The 21,584-nt window shown below is 37.9% G+C and overlaps 1 protein-coding gene across 2 annotated transcripts in view; it reads left to right on the top strand.

Moving 5' to 3' along the window:
* The window catches only part of dis3l2 (DIS3 like 3'-5' exoribonuclease 2), a 296,352-nt gene that overhangs the window by 209,804 nt on the left and 64,964 nt on the right, over nt 1-21,584 (top strand). For both annotated transcript variants that reach the window (XM_059651106.1, XM_059651107.1), the window contains one exon: nt 8,358-8,437. In XM_059651106.1, the coding sequence (XP_059507089.1) occupies nt 8,358-8,437 (80 nt within the window). The remainder of the gene's footprint in view (nt 1-8,357; nt 8,438-21,584) is intronic.

Below are 21,584 nucleotides of genomic sequence, written 5' to 3'. Positions count from 1 at the left end.
CCTTATTGGAGCTGAACTTGTTTCCTATCTAACGCATGATTTAGGCACAGGTGTTAAAATTTATTAATTGATATGAACTTTAGTGGCATGACAAAAAACTTCTGTGCACTACTTTTGGTCCTCAAATTGAATTGGTATATTTTCCTTTGGTTTCTACTTGTGTCTTCATTATATAATGCCTGAAAGTATCTTCTGAAAGTTGAAAGGTGTTCCAGAAATGCAGATCATTGCAGCCTACTACAGTTGACATCAAGTTATGTTGAATCATTCCAGTTGAAAGACAATTTTATTTGGCTAATGCCAAAAGATGTTTCTATGCTCACCCTTTCTAGCTTCTTAGGTGCTTGCGAACACAGAATTACACTGTGTAATCTTGATACTTGTTTTTAGTCTAACCAAAGCTAGAAACCTCATTGTGTCCCTTACCAGAATTCAACTGCGCTTTATATTTCATGGCATTATCTGTTCTTCACCAGTTAGTGCAGATGAAACAAAATGCATACTTTTGCTACCTTCAGCCTCAGTTTATCCAAGATTCTTCTCTCTTGTTCAAAGCTTGTATATCACTTCTAATCTTGCTTCCTCCTTTCTTAATCCATCTCACTCAATATCCTTGTTATTTAGATGTTTCCTCATTTCACCACCTTTATTTAAATATTATCTCAAATTCTAGCATATATCTATAAACACTGCAGGCAGCATCTAAAGCAGTCACTCCACCAATTTGTAAATTGTTTTGGACAAGTTCAATTTACTGTCTTTTTAGTTACTTGGATCCTTGACTATTATGTTACCTTATTTAGAACATTGCTTATTCTGATATACAGGCAATGAAGTTTTTCACTGAGTCAAGAGTTTTCTGTTCTGGCAAAACCAGCAATTCCTGTCATGTCACAAGACCCAATGCGAAGATAAATCTTGATCTAACTTAGAATGTACCAGTGATCTAATTTTACATTTGCTGATACATTAGAGGATCATATTGTAGTTTGAGAATGTGAAGAAAAGTGTGTGATTTATATATAGAGATAACAAGGTGTAGAGCTGGATGAAAACAGCAGGCCAGGCAGCATCAGAGGAGCAGGAAAGCTGACATTTCAGGCCTGGACCCTTCTTAAGAAATCTGTGGACTGTTATTTATATATATCCTCTTTATAAGTTTGTATTGCGAATTAGAGACATATCTGTGTTGGCCTTTTTTTTGGCAAAGGGATCTAATAATTAACTAGGTCAGTCCTTTTGGAACCATGATTTGAAACCATTACTGATCATAGAGCAGATGACTAGAGGCCTCTTGGAATGAGAGTAAAAGTTTGTTTATATTGTGAGTTTTACAACAAAAGAAGCAATAAAGCATTAGCTTAGCAGAAGCTGATGAGCATTTTTTTTTGCATTTAGTTGAAAGCTTCTGAATTCAGTTAAAAAAAAAAACCTGACTGAAGTCAGAAGTGAAAATAGTTTCTCCTGGAAAATGGAGTGTTCAGAGTAGTTAAGGGAATAAGTTACTTTTAAGGGTTTCAATTTGGGAAAACTTGCACAATATAGTGCAGGCTGAATTAAAACTTCCACACAGTATGAAAAGAATGTAGGGCAAGCAGTTAGTGGTTTATTCTGATTTCTGTCCAGGAGGGTTTTGTTAGAAGTATGCATTCGTTGTTCAAAGCTGAAGAAATTTTAAGACCTCAGTAATGTGAGGACCCAAGGAGGAGATTTTGCAATCTGCAGGACAGAAGCTGACAGGGAACATCAGTCAGGTCAGATCTACATATAGGGCAGGGAAAGGAACTTTTTTTTGAGTATTTATGAAGTGATGGTGTTTGAGAGTAGATGGGACTTTATTTTGCTACATGGTTTGAAATCTTCCAAACAGCATTATATTTAGATATTTACCTTTTTAATTCTTCTTACATAATCAACTTTTATTGTTAAACAATATTTGCAGCCTTGTTTGTTTATATTTCAGACTACCACATTAACTTAATAAAGAATAAAATATAATCTGTCAAACCAGATTTCATTCTGGGTTCTGATTTGTTCAGGAGTAAAATCAGCTGGAATCATAACAGGTAATCATGACGCCAGACTGAATATAACTGCTACAAAACAAAGTCAAAAACTATATTTTATTCTCATTCATTGACCTCAAAAATTAAAAGAATATTTCTGCAAGTTTTTAAATAGGAAACTTACACATAAGTATTAAGTGTTCATATTTAATGTCTATCTTTGAAGAAAAATGCTTTAGGCTGAGGAAAGTTTCACAATTTACATTGGGCTAGTCACTTTCTCTGAATGTTTGTTTATAAACTACGTGATAAATCTCAGATGTTTTCACCTCTACTGTTCCTTTTCACATGTATTGAAAATTATTGATCTCTTCCACACCAATTTGTAAACTGACATACTCCTATCTGAAGAAAACTTGCAATTGTAGTTCTAATTTTACTTGCTTTCAAGGTATTACAGAAGATTATATGTTCTGAAATCTTTCCCATACTCGGACGTATTAAAATTCATATATTCTTTAAGAAAGCTCTATTTTTTAAACATTGAGAGATCTGCAAACTATACAGTGTTGACAAGTTAGCTATAAAATGTAAGTATACAGGAATTCAGTGCTCATACTAATACAGAGTTAAAATTGTTTTCTTACTGCAAATTAGTACCACTGAGTTGGTTTCCTGTTTATTTGTGTATCACAATATAGCGCAGGCTGAATTAAAACTTCCACACAGTATGAAAAGAATGTAGGGCAAGCAGTTAGTGGTTTATTCTGATTTCTGTCCACGTGCCTTTTCCCTGGGAACAAATTCAAGTTAGGAATCAGTACTTGAAATCATCTCTATAAATGATAGATGAGCTTCTGTCGTTTTTAAAATACACTTGTTACATCTGAGGATCTGAACATAAATTTAACTTAATGCACTCTGTTTTCAACTGCAGTTTTATTGTGTGGCTAAGTGGCACGTGATATGACCTTAACGTCAACTTAAGCCATGCTGGAGACTACCCCTGCTGGTGATGTGGAATAGCTCAAACAATACCACTCTGAGTAATGCCCTGATGTGAATGGCTATTTTGTCTTGTTTTCAAAAGAATAAAATTGATTTTGGCACCTCAGTCTACCCATTGCCAAGAAATGGTGGTTTCCCAGTAACTCAAAGGATGAAGGTTTTAAATAATGAAGCAATGGCTTTTGGTCATGTTGTAAATTTCCTAACGTAATTATATTAAAGTTTACCACAATAGCTTTTGCTTTTCTAACATTATATTGGCAGTTGTTTTGATCTTTGGCTGATTGATAACTTAACGTTTTGTGGTTTAGCCAAGCATTAGATTATGTAGAGATAATCAGAAATGTTGAAGCTTTTGTTCAACGCAACACAGAGCAATGTGGTCATGAGAACTAACTGGGGTGCCATTATTTCCAGGTAATGAAACTGCGTCACTCAAACACATCTCAGATCTGCAATGCTACAGGAAATAAAGCCTTGACCAGGCTGTAGTATGCCCAATTCAATTGAAATAAATAGTACAAACTGTTCATTAACAAGTTTATGACTTGAATATTTATTTTTATATTCCTTTTAGTAGTTTTCTTAAAGGTGACAGTTGAAAAATTTAGGTTACTTTTAGTTATTGTTCAGACTATCTTCTGAGGAAAATTATCGGAAACTCTTCTATCAAGGAATAGACAAAATAAGTGGCTTTACTGACAAAGCTACAATGCACTTAGCAGGAATATGTTTTTGCAGTGAAATGCAAGTCAAATTGAATTATGATACTATATGTAATTAAGGTGTATGAGGTTATTCAAGTTTGAACTTTCAAGTCTTGAATACATACAGAAAATGCAGGGTTAATAATTAACCACATTACTTAATATGACAGATTTTGTTTACACTTGATGCATAATTTTAAAGTTCAAATTTTGTTAATTTTTGAGTTGCAATTTTAAGTTTTAAAGACCTTTTTTCACAACATGAAAAGAAATAATAGTTGATGCTGCAAGATCACATGGACTTTCATTGTAATTCTGAAAATGTTTTGCGTATCCAGATTTGTCTTTTGTGTGCTGAGAAGGATCCAATTCATGGAAGAAAATATAGGAATTTTAGAATGAAGTCCTTGATTAAAAAACAAACTATATGAAATCTTAAATCTATTCAATTTTTATTGGGGTTCTGTAAATTTTTTCTGTATATATCTTCATTCTGATTTCCAGGTCATATTAAATATGTTCTGAAACGCTGAGTGGTTTGGAGGAATGATTTCTGAAATTTCCACAGAATTTAAGTGGCTATTTTAAGCTAGTAAAAGATGTCAGCACCAAAACATTTTGATATCATTCTAGCTGTTTATGAGATAATAAAACTTTGCTGATTACTTTAACTCTGTCCTATCTTTCTTGACCCTCTCATGATGCGAACAGTTTCTTCCTATCTACTCTGTCAAGACCCCTCATGCTGCTTGAATACTTCTGTCAAATTTCGTTTCAGCCATCTCCTCCTGATAAAAGAGACTTAGCTTCTGAAATCTATCTTCATAACTGAAGATCCTCATTCATGGAACCATTCTCATGAATCTGTTCCGTTCTCTCTCCTCAATTCTGGACTTGCTATCAAGAAGAATCACTCAAAGTAGCTGCACCCTCTCCATTTCAATGACTTGGTTGTGTCTTTCTGAAGATCTGCATTATCCTCCTCTCAGTTTACAGTGGTTTTAAATTTTACATCACCTATGAATTTTAAACTTATGCCCTGTATGTCAAGGCCAAGGTCATTAATACTTGTCAAAAAGTGCAAGAGTTATATTATTGACCACAGAAGAGCCTTCTTCCAGACTAAACATATCTATTCACCAACATTCTGTATCATTCTTTCAAATAGTTGCATATCCATGTTTGTTTGGATCTTGTCATTCCATTAGCTATAAGTTTGCTCAAAAGTCTTTTGTGCAGTACTGCATCTGGTGCTTTATGGAAGGCCATATATACCACATCAACAGCATTATCTGTATCTCACGGTTATCCATGTTGGCTGTTCTTGTCCGTGTGAAGGTTAGTTTTGTTCTGAATTATTGTTTCTAAAAATTTGTCCTACAACAGAATTAAACTTAACTGGTCGTAAATGCTGAGATTATCTTTTATCTGTTTGCATTGAAAACAACACATGCTATGCACGTCAGCAAAGAGTTGGATTTGCTCTGCACTCTCTGTCCACTGTTTATTCCTCAAATTGTGCATCCTTTTTTCTGTATTGAAACTTAAATGAAGATAGATTATTCAGCAAAATCAATGTGTGTTTTAGTTGAGGGTAGGTAATTTATTTTTCCTCGATGCAGGTGGAAGGTATTGAAAATTTGGATGAAAGCCAGTTATTTTTGCTGAAAGAAAAAGAAATGCATTTCTGTCTGACAGTGATCATCAAAGTACAGCAAACATTTTGTTAACTGGCACATATGAGACCAGGAGCATGCTGGCTGATCCAAAATTCTGGTTGATCAAGAGGTCTGCATAATCAATGTAAAGACACACACTAAGTAAAAGAAATACAATGAAGGGGGTGTGAACATTACTCTTTTACTTAATTTACAGCATAAATCTCAACTTGGCTTGAATAAAATTTGTCAGCAGAGAGCCTTTTCACTTGCAAACTCAACTGACTACTCGGACATCATGGAGATAGCAATGATACAGTGAATTTCTGATCTTTGCAATTTTTGCCAGTTTATCAAGAATGCCAGCCAGTTCATAAGGTGCTGGTTAAAACAAACTTTGTTATAATTGATAATCAATTGAATTTGAAGAGCTGTTGTTCTAGGTAGGCAAAGATGACAGCTGACTTCGTTTACCAATGCTCCCAATCAGCAGCATCTAATCCAAATTACTTCCAATAATGCTGTTTTTCTCCAGCACAATATAGACTTATCAATCATTTGTGGTCTTCATGTAAGAATAGTCTTATCTATTTCCAAACAGAACTTTTGACTTCCTATACTACCTTGTGACTTGTGACACTGATGTATATAAAGATTCTCAACATTTGGAATATACTTGTGTGTAGTCTGTTGAGAACTAAATGCAACAGTGGGAAGAGGGATGTGACTACATTTCATTCATATAAATTTGATATTGATATGAAGGGGGTGTGAACATTACTCTTTTACTTAATTTACGGCATTATTCTCAAATAATAATGCAACTTGGCTTGAATAAAATTTGTCAGCAGAGAGCCTTTTCACTTGCATACTCAACTGACTACTCGGACATTAAAGTGTTGCTTGATCTCAAATGCCTTATATTTGCAGCACCAACAAAACCAGCTAGAATATTGTTCAAAATTTAGATAGGAATACAAAGTAGGATGAATAGTTAACTGGTTTTCCATTCTGCTTTGTTTGTTCATTTACTACTCTCAAATTAATAACTTGTCATCCACATTTTTAATGTTTAGAACAGAGGGGCATGAAGTGATGTCGGAATAGATGGAGGGAAGGCAACCATAGAGTTGCAAACCTCATTGGGAGTGTTCTCGGAAGTTTTAGATCTATATTGTCGTTCTTCACTTTTGTTGGGTCAAAAACTGGAACTCACTTCTTAACAGCACCCTCAGTATACTTGCACCAAACGGACCGTAGTTGTTCAAGAAAATGAGTCATGATCTCCATTTAAAGGCAGCTAGAGTTATGCAATTGGCCTACCACTTATGCTGTCATCCCATGAAAGAATAAACAAAAGTTTAAGCACAGGATATCTCTTGCTGTGAAATCTGCAAATGTTGTTACAAGAGCCTTATAAAGCCTGGATCGCCTATTTATCCATGGTTTCGTGTAGGTATGAGAAGTTCCCAAAATCTGAAGGCTACCTTTGAACAGGTGAGGAAAGGAAAATGTTAGAAGTTATTATTAACGGCATTATAACAAGGTCTTTGAAGTAGTTACTGTAGATTTAAGAGAGTCATGGATGTAGTGTACTTGGATTTCCAGAAGACATTTGATCAGGTGCCACATCAAAGGTTCTCGCAGAAATTAAAAGCTCGTGTAGGGGATAACGCCTTGGCATTGATAGAAGATTGGCTGGGTAGCAGGAAGCAGAGAATAGGGGTGCACTTCTCTTTTTCAGACAGGCAGGAAATCATGAGTGGTGTTCCACAAGCGTCAATGCCAGGACCTCAACTCATTGCAATTTGCATAAATGATGTGGACGAAGAGACCAAAGGTATGGTAGCTGAACTTACCATAAAGATAGGTGGAAAAGTGAATTGTTAAGCGGTCATGAGGAACGTAGAATGGGATATAAGTAGGTTATAAGCGAGCAGGCAAAGATCTGGCAAATGAAGGACAATGTGAGAAAGTGTGAAATTGTCCATTTTGGTAGAAAGAATAAAAAGCAAGATATTACCTAAATGGTGAGAGGATGCAAAAAGATCTTGGTGTCCTAGTGCATGAATCACCGATTAGTATGCTGGTACAGCAAGTAATCAGGAAAGTTAATAGAATTATGTTTTATTGTGAGGAGAGTTGAATGCAAGAGGAGGGAGGTCATGCTTCAGTCATACAGGATATTGGTGAGAACACATCTGGAGTATTAAGTACAGTACTGTAGTGTCTCTTACTTAGAGATCTTCATCATTAATAGTTTTCTGCTAGAATATTCTCTCATTGGTTCAAGATTTTAATAATGTAAGTTTTTTTAAAAGAAACTAAGCATTTTGTGTGACAGGTTTAACAGAGAATGTCTCCTTTTGCACCTCTTTAATGTTGCAAAAAAAAATCAAAAATTTAGTCTCAGTGGTTCTGCCTTTCTGACATCTTGTTCAAGCCACTGTCATTCGTAGATGGAGACTGTACAACATTTAATCTAGTAGTAAGACTGCAACATTAGATTATCTCTTCTTTTAATTATAATTGTGTTGTAGTGTCCTGACATTTCATGGAATAGAATCCCTATAGTGTGGAAAAATGCCATTTGACCCATCCAGTCTGCACTCGCCCTCCGAAGACCATACCAGCCAGACCCAAACTCCTACTGTATACCTGTAACCTCACATTTACCATGGCTAACCCACCCAGCTTGCACATCCCTGTACTCTCAGGCATTTTACCATGACCAATCCACCTTTGGACTATGGGAGGAAGCCAGAGCACATGGTAGAAGTCCACACTGACACAGAGAGAGAACGTGCAAACTCCACACAGACATTTACCCAAGGCTGGAATTGAATCTGTGTCCCTGACACTGTGAGGCAACAGTGCTAACCACTGAGTGGCTATGCCATCTATCAGAACTAAAAGCATTCCTTTATTTTAATTTGTAGCATTAATCCAGTGTCATTGAATGTGTCCCTCTTTTGCAGTCGAAGATCGCTTTCACCTTGGATAGAGAAACAGGAATGCCTCAAGGATGTTATATCTATCAATATAAGGACAGCAATAAGTAAGTTAATCGTTTTGGAAATGCTTCTAGCAGTATTTATTCATGTTTTAATCAGCTTTCAATCTCTACGCTGTATAAGTTGAAACAGCAGGTGGTATGAATTGACAAAAAATATTTAAGTCTGCAGGTAAACATGTCACATTTTGCATTTGTCCTCTTTCTGAGGGGTGCTTATAATATGCACTAATGTAATAAGTTTTTAAACTTTATGTTATTTTATTAACTTTGATAAAGATGAATCAATTAATTTAGTCTGCTAGCCTGCACATCTTTGGACTATGGGAGGAAACTGGAGCACCCAGAGGAAACCCACGCAGAAACGGGGAAAATGTGCAAACTCCGCACAGACAGTCGCCCCAAGGCTGGAATCAAACCCCAGTCCCTGGCGCTGTAAGGCTGCAGTGCTAACCATTGAGCCACTGTGCTGCCCCTATATGTTGCAACAGCCCCTTTTCCCTTGTCATAAGCTTGGCCATATGTTTTTCAGAACAAACAAATAAACCGTGCATACGACAGAAAATGTACTAAGTAATTTAGGCCCTGTTTTTAAAAGACAGTTTAACAAAAATCCCCTTGTGAAGTTCATCCAGCTTCTCACTTTGTTAACAAAAATCCCCGATGTTTTTACATCAAGAGCAGGCTACTATCACAAGAATTATAATTGAGTACACTGACAGCTGCTTCAGATGCTGAAAAATAGTGGTCCATTCCTGCAGAAAATGATGAGTATCCATAGCCTCTTCCCTTGCTTCTTCCCTGTTACCTGAAACGGAAATGTTTAATCCAGCTATTATATAGAATATGTGAGTAGATTTATCGTATGAAAACTTGTGCCTTCCGAAAATTTGTAAAGCTGTGTAAGATTTGGAATTTTTAAACAAAAACCTGACACAAGTTTTGTAAAACAAGAACAACTGCTGTGTTAGAAATACAATTGATATTTCCAGTCATTAGTTAACTAGCTTTGGCAACAATTATGTTCAGTTTTATAGTGTGCCAAGACAGTACAACATAACTGTGTTCACTATGGAAAACACACCCTCAGTGTTATTTCACTTTGCTGGAGTTTTTATTTTAAATATGTAGATTCCAGTAAAATAATTTTTCTAGAACTAAGTATAATTCTTGTTACCACTTTGATTTCGTAGTTTATCTAATGCCATTTCTTAATGCCATGCTCCTGACAAATCAGGAAAACTATTAAATGCAAATGCTGAAGAAGTTATTAAAAATTTACCCCGAAAGACATTTATTTCTGCATTTCTCCAGTAATATTTGAAATGCCGGTTTATGTATGTTTTTTGTAGTTAATGTGTCTAGAAAAAAATGCATGCAGTACTTTGGATCATTATGTTAATTACTGTTTGAAAGTTCTTTGGGTTTCATAATATGCATAATGTCACTCTGTGGTGTCAATCTGTGGTGAACTGGCATCTATTCAAACAATGATCGTGGAGAACAAAGTATTCCTGGACAGTGTTCTGCAAATTGCAACTGCAACAAGAGCACTACAATTTGGAATATGGGAGAAAAGGTATTGGGTCCAGATTTTGTGTAGATAATCATGGTGAGGTTAGTAGCACCCACTGAGTAAATCAGACAACAGTCGCTGGCAACAACTGTTTCCAGCTAAACCCAGAAACACTCTAATCCTGTTGTTGTCATAAATAGCCCATTTCTCTGCTGGAAATGCTATATCAGTTTTCACTGATAGATATGTCACTGAAATCAATACAATGGCATGAATTCAGAGTTAAGTAGAAGAAAATTTTTTTTTGCATTCAAACGTCAGTGATTTTTAACAGTGTAATACATGATAATTATACCACAATCTAGCCTTAAAAATGTGTCAAATTCCATTCCTTGAGATTTTAATGATTAGATTTTATAGAAAAATGATAGAATCATTGAATCCCTACGGTGTGGAAGCAGGCCTATCAAGTCCACACTGACCCCTTCGAAGATCATCCCACCCAGACCCACCCCCATATCCTATCCCTGTAACCCTACATTTCCCATGGCTAATCAACCTAGTCTGCACATCCCTGGACACTATGGGCAATTTAGCATGGCCAGTCCACCTAACCTGTACATCTTTTGATTGTGGGAGTAAACCAGAGCACCTGGGGGAAAGCCAAGCAGACAGGAAGAATGTTGCAAACTCCACATAAGACAGTTGCCTGAAGATGGGTCCCTGGCACTATGAGGCAGCAATGCTAAGCACTGAGCCACCATGCCACCCTGTACGTTAGCAAGATGGAGCTGAAAGATCACGATGGAGCTGATGGGTTCTGACGGAAAGGAAATCTGCTTGACAACAATGTTCTGATTCACTTCTGAAGAAGCAAACATGGCTTATGCAGAAGCAGTACAGTGGAAAACCACTCAGCCTGCAAAGAAAAAGCATAAAGGAAGCTCTCTCTGTATATTTTTACCTTTTCTTTCTCCTACGATTCAGTTTGATTTTTCATTCTCCACTCCTCCACACTGTGGACACAATTTTACTTTGATTTAAATATTTTGACTTGCATATCTAAATGACCCCACATGTCTCAGTGAGGATTTGTTAATCTGGTTGAGGAGACACACTTTGCCTCCTGCTGATATATGTCCCAAGTTCCCAACGGATGCCATGTTGTTTCAAATATCCACTGATCATAAATTTCCCCTTAAAAGCCCATGAAAGATCTGTGAGGCACTGTAAACATTGCAAACAGCAAATGCCATTCGTTTGCCACTTCCTTTGAAATTCAGATCACTGCTATTATCATTCATACCTATAAAGCAATTTTGCATAGGGCGTGTACTTCCAGCTCACATTGTACATCCCATTACTGCACCATTTGGTCATGAAGTTCTTTTAACTTTTATCATAATAAGTTGCTGTGTCGACAGTTCCCATTTAATTCTGCTCTATCACCCTTTAGAATACAGTTCAGTTCCTAGCTACTAATGGGTTTGATTGAGTGAGTTTCTGAAGTCTTAACAGTTTAGCCACTATTTTGCATACTCAAAAAAAAAATTTGTCTCCTAATTTTGAATAAGGCCACAGATGAGTTACGAGTTGCATATGGATCAATAAACGAAGATAGAGATGCTGTCAAGAATTTTACAGCTTTAAATTTCCTTTTATTATAAGTTAATGAGTAATACCATTGAAGATCTTATGTTTGTGTACATTACAACTAATCATGTTATTTCTAAACCTGGATCAAACTTTTTTCCAATATACACATTTGGAAAACAACTTAAGAAAAGTATGGAAACTGTTTTTAGTATGCAGGAAACACAATTAAACTATCAAACTACAGGAAAAATTGTGTTGTACAGGAAATGTCTGATCAAGAGAATCGTTACTGGCACTTACATTCACCTCAAATATACAGAGTTTATATTTGGGTGCTGCGAATCTGAGCCTGGAAGGCTGATCTCTGAAAGGGAGTGGTGTTTGGGGCTGGAAGTCCAGGTTTTACTGCAATTGTTATTACAATATAGTTTTGCCAGGATCAAAATCCTGCTCCAGACTGACCGTTTTTTTCACAATCTTTCCATTCAGTTGACCCCTAACTGAGATTTGAATTCCGTAGCATCTCTGCTACCTACTTCCACCTCCACTGCACCATCCAGCCTTGCCCCTACTTCAGCTCATCTGATTGTTTAAATTCTGTCAAGCATTTATCTCCTCCAGACTCAACTATTTCATTTAACAACAAACGAAAAATTACAGATACTGGAAATCTGAAACGCTGGAAAATTCAACAGGCCTGGCAGTATCTGTGAAGAGAAAGACAGTCAACATTTCAGATCCAGACGAACTGAGTTTCTTCAGCAATTACTGTTTTGGTTCAACTATTTCAACGTCCGCCTATTTAGCTGATCATTGGCCACCCTTCATAACCATCATCTCATCCGAAATCTACTGATATCTTACTCAGCCATAACCAGAATCCTTGACGACCGTGATTCCTGGTCCTCTAATATAAAAGCAAAATACTGTGCATGTTGGAAATCTGATATTAAAAAATTGCAAAAGCTCAGATTAAGTGGTATAGGTGGAGAAAAAAACAGACTGCACATAATTGTCTTCTTTACAATGTGTTTGATCTTCTCAGACAGAGTGACCAGTTTAAGGAACAGCTCTATTTTGTCCACAAGCACAATCCTGCAACATACATGTAACTGCATTTACGTACCTTCCTTGATACCTTCAGTGAACAAAAATCTGCCAAACAAAATCTTTAAAGATAATTGAATAAATAGACTTTTATTTTAATCTTGTGGTTCCTAGTCACAAAGTAACTTGTGTCCTGGAAGGGGCAAGACAAAATAATGGTGATTCAAGCTTTCAGAGCTATTTCAGTAAACAAAGATGTTAGACTGGATTTGTTATATTTAATATAAATAAAGCGAATGTAAAATTGGATTTTACATTGGATTTTTTTCAATATTTAAATTAGATTTTTATCCCATATTTTGATATGTGTATGGTTAAGTTACCTCTGATACTTAGCGAGTTTAGTTTTAATGTGATGGAGTTTGATTTAGCAGTATCTTGTAAGTGTTTATAATTTGAAGCCATAAGACTATAAGATGCTGGAGCAGAATTAGACCTTTCCGACCCATTGAGTCTGCTCTGCCATTCAGTCATGGCTGATATGATTCTCAACACTATTCTTCTGCCCTTTGGTTTTATCCATTTATGAAATATGAGCGTCACTGGCTGGCCAGCAGTTATTGCATGTTCCAGGATTTTCCCAGTGACAGTGTAGGAACAGTGACATATTTCCAAGTCACGAAAGTGAGTGGCTTGGAGGGGAACTTGCAGCTGGTGGTGTTCCCATGTATCGGCTGCCCTTGTTCTTCGAGGTGGAAGTGGCCCTGGGTTAAGAAGATGCTTTCTGAGGAACTTTGGCAAATTTCTGCAGTGCTGCTGCTGAGTATTGGTAGTGGTGGGAGTGGGTGTTTGTGGAAGTGGTGCCATCAAGAAAGCTGCTTTCTCCTGGATGGTGTCAAGCTTCTTGTGTTTTGTTGTAACTGCACCCATTCCGGCAAGTGTGCAGTATCCCATCACACTCCTGACTTGTGCCTTGCTGTTATTGGACATTCTCTGAGGAGTCTTTTACATGGAGCTTTTTTACACAGAAAATGGTGGGTGCCTGGAACTCACTGCCGGGGAAGATAGTGGAGGCAGATACGGTAGTGACTTTTAAAGGGCATCTTGACAATTACATGAATAGGATGGGAATGGAGGGATACGGTCGCCAGAAGAATAGAGGGTTTTAGTTGTGATGAGCAGCATGTTGGTGCAGGCTTGGAGGGACGAAGGGCCTGTTCCTGTGCTGTAATTTTCTTTGTTCATTGAGTCAGGAAGTGAGTTACTCGTCACAATATTCCTAGTCTCTGGCCTGCTTTAGCAGTCACTCAGTTTATGTGGTGGGTCCAGTTAAGATTCAAGTCAGTGGTAATTCCAAGGATGTAGATAGTGACAGATTCAGTGATGATAACATCATTGCTTGTCAAGGGACAGTGGTTATATTGTTTCTTATTGATGATGGTCACAGATTGGCATTTGTCTGGTGTGAATTTTACTTGGCAGTCATCAGCCCAAGCCTGGATATTTGTCCAGATTGTGTTGCATTTGAGTGTGGACTGTTTCAGTATCTGGGGTGGTGAATGGTGCTGAACGTTTTGCAGTCTTCTGACTTTATGACAGAGGGAAGATCATGGAAGAAGCAACTGAAGGTGGTTAGGCCTAGGGCACTACATTGAGGAACTCCTGCAGAGATGCCTGGAGCCGAGATGACTGATCTCCAGGAACTGGGATCATATTCCTATGTGCCAAGTATGACTCCAACCATCCAAGATTTGCCCTTAATACCCATTGCTTCCGGTTTTGCTACGGCTCCTTAATGCCATACTTGGTTGAATGCAGCCTTGATGTGAAGGGCTGTCAGTCTCATTTCACCTTTGGAAATCAGCTCTTTTGCCCATGTTTGAATCACACTTGTAATGAGGTCAGGAGCTGAGTGGCCCTGGTGGAACCCACACTGGGCATCACTGAGCAAGTTATTGCTGACCTGCTTGATAGCACTACTGATGACACCTTCCATCATTTTACTGATGATTGAGTGTAGATTGATGGGGTGTAATTGGCTGTGTTGAATTTGTCCTGCTTTTGATGTGCAGGACATACCTGGGCAATTTTCCACATTGTAGGATAAGTGCCAATGTTGTGACTGTCGCGGAACAGCTTGCCTAGGGGAGCAACAGGTTCTTGGGATTACGTCTTCAGTACTATTGCTGGAATGTTGTCAGGGTCATAGCTTGTTGTATTCTGTGCCTCCACCTGTTTCTTGCTATCATGTGGAGTGAATCAAATTGACTAAAGACTGGTATCTGTAATGCTGGGGACCACTGGAGCAGGGCATCTCCCAGTAATCTTTGATCCCCTTACTAATTAAGAGCCCATCTATCTCTGTCGAAAATACATTCAAGAACATGGCCTCCATGACCTTCTACAGATTTACCACACACTGGCTGAAGAAATTCCTCCTCATTTCTGTTTTAAAGTGTTGTCCCTTTACCTTGTAGCTATGCCCTTGGGACCGGGACTGTCCTGCTAGTGGAAATGTTCTCTCCATGTCCACTCTCAGTAGCCTGTAAGTTTCAACTAGATCCCCTCTAAACCTTCTGAACTCATCAAGTATAGACTGAGCATCCTCAACCACTCCCGTCATGACAAATTCTTCATCCATAGGATCGTTCTTGTAAACCTCCTCCAAAACCAGCACATTCTTCCTCAGATGTAAGGCCCAAAACTGCTCACAAAATTACAGATGCGGTCAGCAGTACTTGTTCGCTCTTGTAGTTTAACCCGTTAAAATGAAATATTACATCTCCCCTCCTAACTCACAACTGAACCTGCATGTTAACCCTAAGAATCCTGAACTAGCACTCATAAGTCCCTTGTGCTTCAGATTTTGGATCCTTTCCCTATTTACAAAATATTCAATGCCACCGTTCTTCCTACCAAAGTGCATAACTTCACAATCCCCCACCCCCCCACCCGCACCACCACCACCACATACACCTCCACCATCATTGTATTCCATTTGCCACTTCTTCACCCACTTTCCTAGCCTGCCCAAGTCTTTTTGCAGCCTCCACGTGATCTTAGCACTACCTGTCTGTCCACCTATCATTGGGTTATCTGCAAAAGTATCAAAAATACCCTCAATTGCTTTGTCCAGATCATTAACGTATGTTAAGTACTATTATCGTCTCAAAAATGACCTCTGCAAATTCCACTAGTTAATGCTGTCATCTTTATTCCCACTTTCTGCCTTATGCCAGTCAGCCAATTCTTTATCCATGCCAGTCACTTACCCTTAACATCATGGGCTCTTATTTATCACCTTGTCAGGGCCTCCTGGGAAATCCAAATAGATCACATCCACTGGCTGTCCTTTGTCTAACTTGCTCTTTACCTTATCAAAGAATTCTAACAGATTTGTCAGGGATGACCTCCCTTTGAAGCTTATTTATCAACTATATTTTACCATGCACCTCCAAGTACTCTGTAATCTTATCCATAATAATGGACTAGAAAATCTTACCAATGATAAAGCTCATACTAACCAGCCTATAATTTCCCATCTTCTGCCTCCCTCCTTTCTTAAACAGGAGTGTTATGTTAGTGCATCAGGAAAGCAAATGAGCAACAAAATAAGCACTAGAACAGGTGAAGGGTCAAAATCAGAAAATGCTGGAACAACTCATCAGGTCTTGAGCATATGTGCAGAGAAAGCAGAGTTAACATTTCTGGTTCAGTGACTTCAGAACAGGCAAATACCATGTCAAACACCAGGAGTAATGACAAAAGTAGTGACAGAGAACGAGAAAAAGGATTAGAACAGAAATCATCTTGTTAGAGAGCAGCAGACCTTCTTCAAGGCAGACAGACCCAGAACATATGTAGCAGTATGTTAAACACTAAAAACGCAAAGACCTGCTGATGCTGGAATTCAGAAACAAAATCAGAAATTACTGAAATAACTCAGCAGGTCCAGCAGCATCTTGCAGAGAAAACAGAGTTACAGGTGAAGTATGCTCACTGAGAACTTCCTTGGAAGTGAAAGATAATTAAGTCCTTGAGGAAGGATCACCAGCCTTGAAATGTTAACTTTGATTTCTCTTCACAGATACTGCCAAACCTGCTGAGCTTTTCCAGCAACTTCTGTTTCTGTTGCTGATTTACAGCAACTGCAGTTCTTTCTTTTTTTTATCAAGAAAGTTCTTCCTTGGTTATTGCTGACGAAAATTAGGCCACTGAAGGTGCTAAATATGTTGTTTCAAAAGGATAGGTATTTCCTATTCTTCTCATCAAGGAGGCAAACCAATAAATAAATTGACAAGTATTGGAGCAAGTCAGCCACTGATGATAATGTCTTCCAGAGACACTAATGAAAGCAAAAATCGTACGTGATGAAAGAAGTAAGGGGTGATATAAACATATCAGAGCTGTTTGAGAATGAATATGAAATTGAAAATTCTAAATTCCACTGTCCAGTAATCAGATTGGGAAATACAACAAATTTATAATCCAATCCCATTACATAGACTTAACAAGGTAGGAAATTATTGTTAGAATAGTCCAAATCCTTTTGGAAGGAATTGATTTTATGTTGGAAAATGACCTTCTTGGTTCAAAAATATTGACATCACCAAGGATATTGGAACAAATAGTGTAAGTAAAAGAAACTGAAACACTGCAGGAGTACTGGATTATTTGTGATCAGATCTCAGGCCCATAGGATTAGGTAGCAAGAGCAAGAGGCTATGCAAAGGGATACAATGTGTAAATTCAGTCATTTTGACACTATTTTTAAAAACTTCAACAGAAAAGAGGCATTTAAAGAGAATGAGGCTAACATTTTTATTTTACTTCTTTCATGAAAAAGGAACAGATAGATACTGAGTTGAGAGCTATATCAAACAGCCTACTCAAGTTGTATCAGAAGAAATACCCAAGTGTTATTTGAAAGACACCAGGCTATTGAAGAAATGCAGACCACTTCAAATATGTGCAAATGAGTAATGGACAGTGGTCCATCAGGGAATAGCTCTGTTTGAACCTTGTAACAAAACTTCACAACAGGTTCATCAGATTTCAATGTTGATTCACGTGTTAGGAAAACACAAGCTAAAGTATTAAACCATTTTTATTGCCTAAAATTATGTGTATAAAATTATGTGCTTAAATTTTGTCATACAATTCCAAGTACAGGTTAAATGTTAGGAAACCCCAACCATTAATTAAATGTGTGCCTTTAATTCTGGTACAAGCTTTTAAATACCATTTAGCTGGTAGGACCCTAACCTGAAACCAAGAATGGGAATCAGTAATGTTAACAATTATGGATGTTTCAACTGGATTTCTTGAAGCAGTGCTTTTTCAGTAAAATTAAGTAAAAATGTAGTGGGTGGAAGAGTTAGTTTATTTTCTTTTGTTCAAGATATCAGTTACTCAAAAAAATCAAATTGTCACGTTTTTCAAAGGTTTAAACATTCTGTTGGGAATACTCAAATAACGAATAGTTTGCAAATAAACTAATTGACATGTCAGATTATCATCCACAATCTCGAAGAACAATGCAAAGATGAATTTAAAAATTATGATTAGAGCTTTTGTCAAGAATGTCCTAATGATTGTGGCAAAGGAATTCCCTTGTTATTGTTTGCCATTAGGGATACTCCTAATGAGTCCACAGAATTCACTCCTTTTGAACTGGTATGTGGTGATAAGATGAGACAACCCTTTAAATTAATTAATTAAAAATATACACACCAACACACATTTCTCACCAATGTGTCAAATTTCCAAGAGAAAATAACAGATGTGCACATGTTGTTCAGAAAGCGTTTGAAGAGTACTCTGTACACAATAAACAAGGGAGCAGGTGAAAAGGTCAATACTCATAATTTTGAAGCTGGAGACAAGGTGTTAGTGTCGTCACCAATATCTGGGGAACTATTAAATGTAAGGTTCACTGAACTTCATCAAATCTAAAAGAAACTCAACAGTGTATGCTGCATAGTGAGTACTTAGGTGAAAAAAATCAATTCATTGTCAGTTGAAGTGGTACTGTGATGGGGAACATAGCCAAGTCAGCAGTGTGTTTACGGTGAAAGGCATGAGATAAAAGTATCAGAACTATTTGAGAATGAATATGAAATTGAAAATTCTAATGTCTGTAGTTTAGTAAATCACATTAGGAAATATGGAAATGCTGAAAAGGTTAGAAAGCTATCAAACTAACTTATGAAAACTATAACAGATTCATAAAGTCACAGAGTCATAGAGTCCTACAGCATGGAGACAGGTCCTTCGGCCCAAACTGATCCATGCTGACCAAAATGTCCATCCACGCTAATCCTATTTCCCTGCACTTGGCCCATTTCCTTCTAAACCTTTCCTATCCATTTATTCGGCCAAATGCCTTTTATATGTTGTTAATGTACCTGTCTCAGCCATTTCCATCAGCAGCTCATTCCATATGCGCATCACCCTCTGTGTAAAAAAAAACTTGCCCGTCAGGTTACCATGTATTTGTTCCTCTCTTACCTTAAACTGATACCCTCTCATCCTTGATTCCCCAAACCCAGGAAAAAGACTGAGTGCATTCACATTATCTATGACACTCATGATCTTATACACTTCTGTACAATTTCCCTTCAGTCTCCTGTGCTCTAAAGAAAAAAGCCCTAGCTTGTCCAACCTCTCCCTATAACTCAGTCCCTTGAGTGCTTGCAATATCTGCACACTTTCCAGTTTAATAACATCCTTCCTATAGCAAGGTGACCAAAATTGAACACAATACTCCCAAGTGCGGCCTCGCCAACATTCTGTACAGCTGCAACATAACTTCCCGACATCTGTACTAAGCGCCATGACTGATGAAGGCCAGTGTGCCAAAAACCTAATTCACTGTCCTGTCTATCTGTGACTTCACTTTCAGAAAACCATGCAACTGATCTCCAAGGTCCCTCTGTTCCACTACACTCCTTAAGGCCCTACCATTCAACATGAAACCCTTACCTTGATTTGACGTTCCAAAATGTAACACTTCATACTTATCTGTATTATATTCCATTTGCCATTTCTTGGCTCAGTTTCCCGGTTGATCAAGATCCTGCTGCAATTTCTGATAACCTTCCTGACGCTCCATAATACTGCCTATTTTGGTGTCATCTGCAAATTTACTAAAGATGCCTTGTACATTCTCATCTAAATCATAGATATTGATAACAAACAGCGATGGGCCCAGCACCAACCCCTGAGACATAGCATTAGTTACAGGCCTCCAGCCTGACAAGCATCTTCCACTTTTACTGTCTGCTTCCTACCATCATGCCCAGGTTTTTCTTTGCAGCCCTTCTTGAATAAGGGCACAACATTTGATTCCATCCAGTCTTTTGGGACCTCACCAATGGCTAACGATGATGCAAATATATCAGCCAAGGCCCCCACACTTTCTTCTCTAGCCTCTTTCAGCATTCTTGGATATATCTGACCAAGACCAGGAAATTTATTCACCTTCATGCATTTTAATACTTCTAACACTTCTACTGTGATATGGACAGCCCCCAGGATATCGCCACTAACCTCCCCAAGTTCCCTTGTCTTCATGTCTTTCTCCACAGTAAACACAGAGAAGAAATATTCATAGAAGACCTCACCCATCTACTGCGGTTCCACACATACATGTCCACTTTCGTCCTTGACGGGTCCTATTCTCTCTTTTTCCTTTAATATACTTAAAGAATCTCTTTGGATTCACCCTAATCTTCTCAGCTAAATCTGAGAGCCCCGTTTTTGTCCTCCTGATTCCCTTCTTTAGTAGACTCCTGTATTCCCAGATACCTCCAGAGATTCTGTTGATCCCAGCTGCCTGTTTCTGAACAATGCCTCCATTTTTCTGGTTAAAACATCAATATCTCTTGTCATCCAGGGTTCCCTACTCCTGCCAACCTTGCCCTTCACCCTCACAGGAACATATAGACCTTGAACTCTAGCTATCACACTTTTAGAGACCTCCCACTTGCCAGAGGTTCCTTTGCCTGCAAACAAACTACACCAGTCAGCCCCTGCAAGCTCCTGTCTAATTCCATCAAAATTAATGAATCATTTTGTGTAAAAAGACCAGGAAAAACATTTTTGGTTATTCTTAATGTTAATATAAGCCAGGATTATTCATAAAATAACATATTTGCTGACTGAAGCGCGAGAAGTTAGCCCAAGTCGGGAAGGATGTTAAGTACGGGAAAATTACTTTGTTGAATAGAGTCACAGTAGCTGGAGATCACCATTTATCATAGTACTGAAACTTGATATATTATTACAATTGCGTATACGTTAGGTTATTAAATTTATTAGAAGGATATTGACTGAGACGGCCAAAGAAAGCTTTTGTAAGCCCTATTTACAAAACCAAACCTGGGAACAGTTACAACACTTGAACAAATTGTTTGATCAGTTACAAAGAGACAATTTGGTCTTTAAATTAGCTAAACGTGACTTTGTTGATGCAAAATTAAAATTGAAATTACATGCTACAGCTATATAATTGGAATATAATTCATGTTGCAGGAAGATTCATTATCAGTGTATGCTTTATCAAGAGCAAGTAAGAACATAGAACATAGAAAAATACAGCACAGAACAGGCACTTCGCCCCTTGATGTTGCACTGACCTGTGAACTAATCTAAGCCCACCCCCCCACACGATCCCATCATCATCCATATGCTTAACCAAGGACTGTTTAGATGCCCCTAACGTGGCTGAGTTAACTACATTGGCAGGCAGGGCGTTCCATGCCCTTATCGCTCTCTGAGTAAAGAACCTGCCTCTGACATCTGTCTTAAATCTATCACCCCACAATTTGTAGCTATGCCCCCTCGTACAAGCCGACGTCATCATCCTCGGAAAAAGATTGTCACTGTCCACCCTATCTAATCCTCTGATCATCTTGTATGTCTCTAGTAAATCCCCTTTTAGCCTTCTTCTCTCCAATGAGAACAGACCCAAGTCCCTCAGCCTTTCTTCATAAGGCCTTCACTCCAGACCAGGCAACATAAAGCATGTCA

The sequence above is a fragment of the Stegostoma tigrinum genome, chromosome 14 (genome assembly GCF_030684315.1).
Source record: "Stegostoma tigrinum isolate sSteTig4 chromosome 14, sSteTig4.hap1, whole genome shotgun sequence".
Taxonomy (NCBI): domain Eukaryota; kingdom Metazoa; phylum Chordata; class Chondrichthyes; order Orectolobiformes; family Stegostomatidae; genus Stegostoma; species Stegostoma tigrinum.
The sequence above is the reverse complement of the archived record's forward strand: the minus strand, read 5'-3'. Positions and strand labels throughout refer to the sequence as shown.